Here is a 2,206-nt window from a genome sequence, read left to right as displayed (position 1 = left end):
GGGGGGGGGGGAGGGAGGCAAGGAGGGGGTGTGAACCGAAGGAGGGCCCACCCTCACCTCACCGGCCTTGGTCTTGAAAATGAGGGTGCCCATGTGCGGCGGGCGGCCATTCGAGATCAGCCAGTGCTTGGATTCCTCCTGCGGTTGGGACCCCCGGAGCGATCGCGCCACCCCACCTGATAGGCGCGCGGTGGCCTTCCCTGCTGCGGCGGCAAATTTGAATAGATTGCGGGGGGAGAGATTTAAAATGGGTCAACCGTTTCCTTCGGGCCGCCAGATCACGCGGCCTCATCAGGCTCCCGAACGCCATTTCATCCGGCGGCAGGCGCCGGTCGACCGGCGGCACTCAAGCACCACGGTCCAACACTTGCCTGGGAGCCTGGCCAGTGCGACGGCATACGGCCCGAGCCGCATGCCGGCGGACCGACAGCTGTTCCACGACCGCTGGGCCGCGCTAGCCCCCCTCGCCCCCCCTTTGGCCCTGGGCCAGGAGACGGCTTCTCGCGCCCTTCCATGCCGGGAGGGAACCACACGTCCAGCGGGGAGGGGTGATCTCCGGCATCTTTCCTTCCAAGCCGGTCAGGATCGCCGGGGACTTGCGGCAAGATCGCTGGTCCGGTGTGGCGGGAGGGCGACCGGGGCTGGGCGTTGTCTCGGGGTTTGGGCAAGGGGGTCATTTGGCGGCTCACGATGAGAGGGGGGGGGGGGGCGGGGACCGGTATTTTCTTGGGCGCCGATATTTCTCCAGCATTTAAATATATGCCGAAAAGTATCTAGCACACACCTTTGGCGTGGCTGGCATCGCTGGAGAGACTGCGCGTCTTCCTCCGGGCAGTCCACGCAACTAGCGCGCCTGAGAAGAGGGAGGCGGGATCATTCCCTTTTCTCCGGAGCTGAGCCCATTTCGCGTTAGGATCAGCAGCCGAGGCGGCGGGGGTGTTTTCGTGCCCGTCGCATGGGTTCCCCCTCCCCCCCTCCATCGTGGGTCACCGGTCGATGGTGTGGCCCGCTTTTTCGGCCACCACATCTGGCCATCGGCTGCCCAAGTGCCCGGTATCCCGCCCCCTCCCCCCTCCCTCCCCCCCACCCACCCACCCTATCACATCCCTCTTCGCTTCTGTCTCTGCCCTCCTTCACCGCATCACCTTCCTGGGCTCTTTCTCTTTCCTCTTCAGCCCCCTCCTCCCCTCCTCCTCCCGCCCGCTCCTGCCCGGATTATGAGCTACCGTCGGCTTGCCTCACCCCCTGATCTTCCGCCGAACTGGGTGGGCTGCCCGAATGTCAACCCCGTCAGCTTTACCAATGGTGCACATGCGCGCATGCATGATCTTTTTGTCTCTCGCATACCTCCCTTGTGTGGAATTGCCGCTTACCGGCCCTTCTCATGCGCCCCCCTCGCTTTCCCCTCGCCTGGGGTTGTTTCCAGTTCAAACGGGCAAGACGGTGAATTTCCTTGCGCTCAAGGCACCCCTCGACTCCAATTACGACTCGCGTTTGCGCAAGGAGGACTACTGGACGCCTCAGATGCTCTTCGCCGAGGCGGAGAAGAACAACTGGGTTCGTTGCTCGGGCACCCCCCTGTCTCATCCTCGTTCGCTGCTCATCCATCGCCCCCGGAAGCGTGACTGACCCCGCTCAGGGGCGTCAGCCGGGGAGGGCGGATTGTCGGCTCCGAAGAGCAAGCGTTCTTCGATGTGGTATTTCCTTTTGCGCGAGGGGCGAAGAAACACTGCCCCAAGCCGCATGGCCAAGATGGATGTCTTTTGCGGAAGTGTGAGTACGAGTGTGAATGTGTGAGCATCGCAGGAAAAGAGCAAGACTGCCGAATGCGGACAACACATACCCGCTTGCAATCTACCGGCTCAAGGCCATCCAGCTCCGGGCATATCATGAAGACCACCCCAGCCAGGGGAAGGTCCGCGCTTGGGAAGAGGGAAGTTTCTGCCGCCATCACAGCGCCCACGTGTGTGTGTGTGTGTGTGTGTGTGTGTGTGTGTGTGCGCTTGTATTTTCAATGGTGAAAATAGATGCGGGTGCGTCTGCGCACCCGTGACGCGATCGGACGAGGAGATATGGAGGGGGGCGGGGGAAGGGGGTGCTCGAAAAAAAAAAGCCCCCCAAACAACAGCAACAAACAAACCCAACAACAAAAGTAGCAACAACAGGGGGGGGGGGAGTAGAAAGGTAAAAAGCGAAGGGAAGAGGC

General features: G+C 62.1%; 1 protein-coding gene across 1 annotated transcript in view; it reads left to right on the top strand.

Moving 5' to 3' along the window:
* H696_02403 (hypothetical protein) overlaps positions 1-2,206 on the top strand; it is a gene marked incomplete at both ends in the record, with an annotated part of 6,903 nt that overhangs the window by 1,108 nt on the left and 3,589 nt on the right. The window contains 2 exons of the mRNA XM_009496305.1: positions 1,223-1,305; positions 1,427-1,557. Coding sequence (XP_009494580.1) covers positions 1,223-1,305; positions 1,427-1,557 — 214 coding nt within the window. The remainder of the gene's footprint in view (positions 1-1,222; positions 1,306-1,426; positions 1,558-2,206) is intronic.

The sequence above is a fragment of the Fonticula alba genome (assembly GCF_000388065.1).
Source record: "Fonticula alba strain ATCC 38817 unplaced genomic scaffold supercont2.3, whole genome shotgun sequence".
Lineage (NCBI taxonomy): Eukaryota > Rotosphaerida > Fonticulaceae > Fonticula > Fonticula alba.
This window is presented reverse-complemented; position numbering and strand designations above follow the sequence as displayed.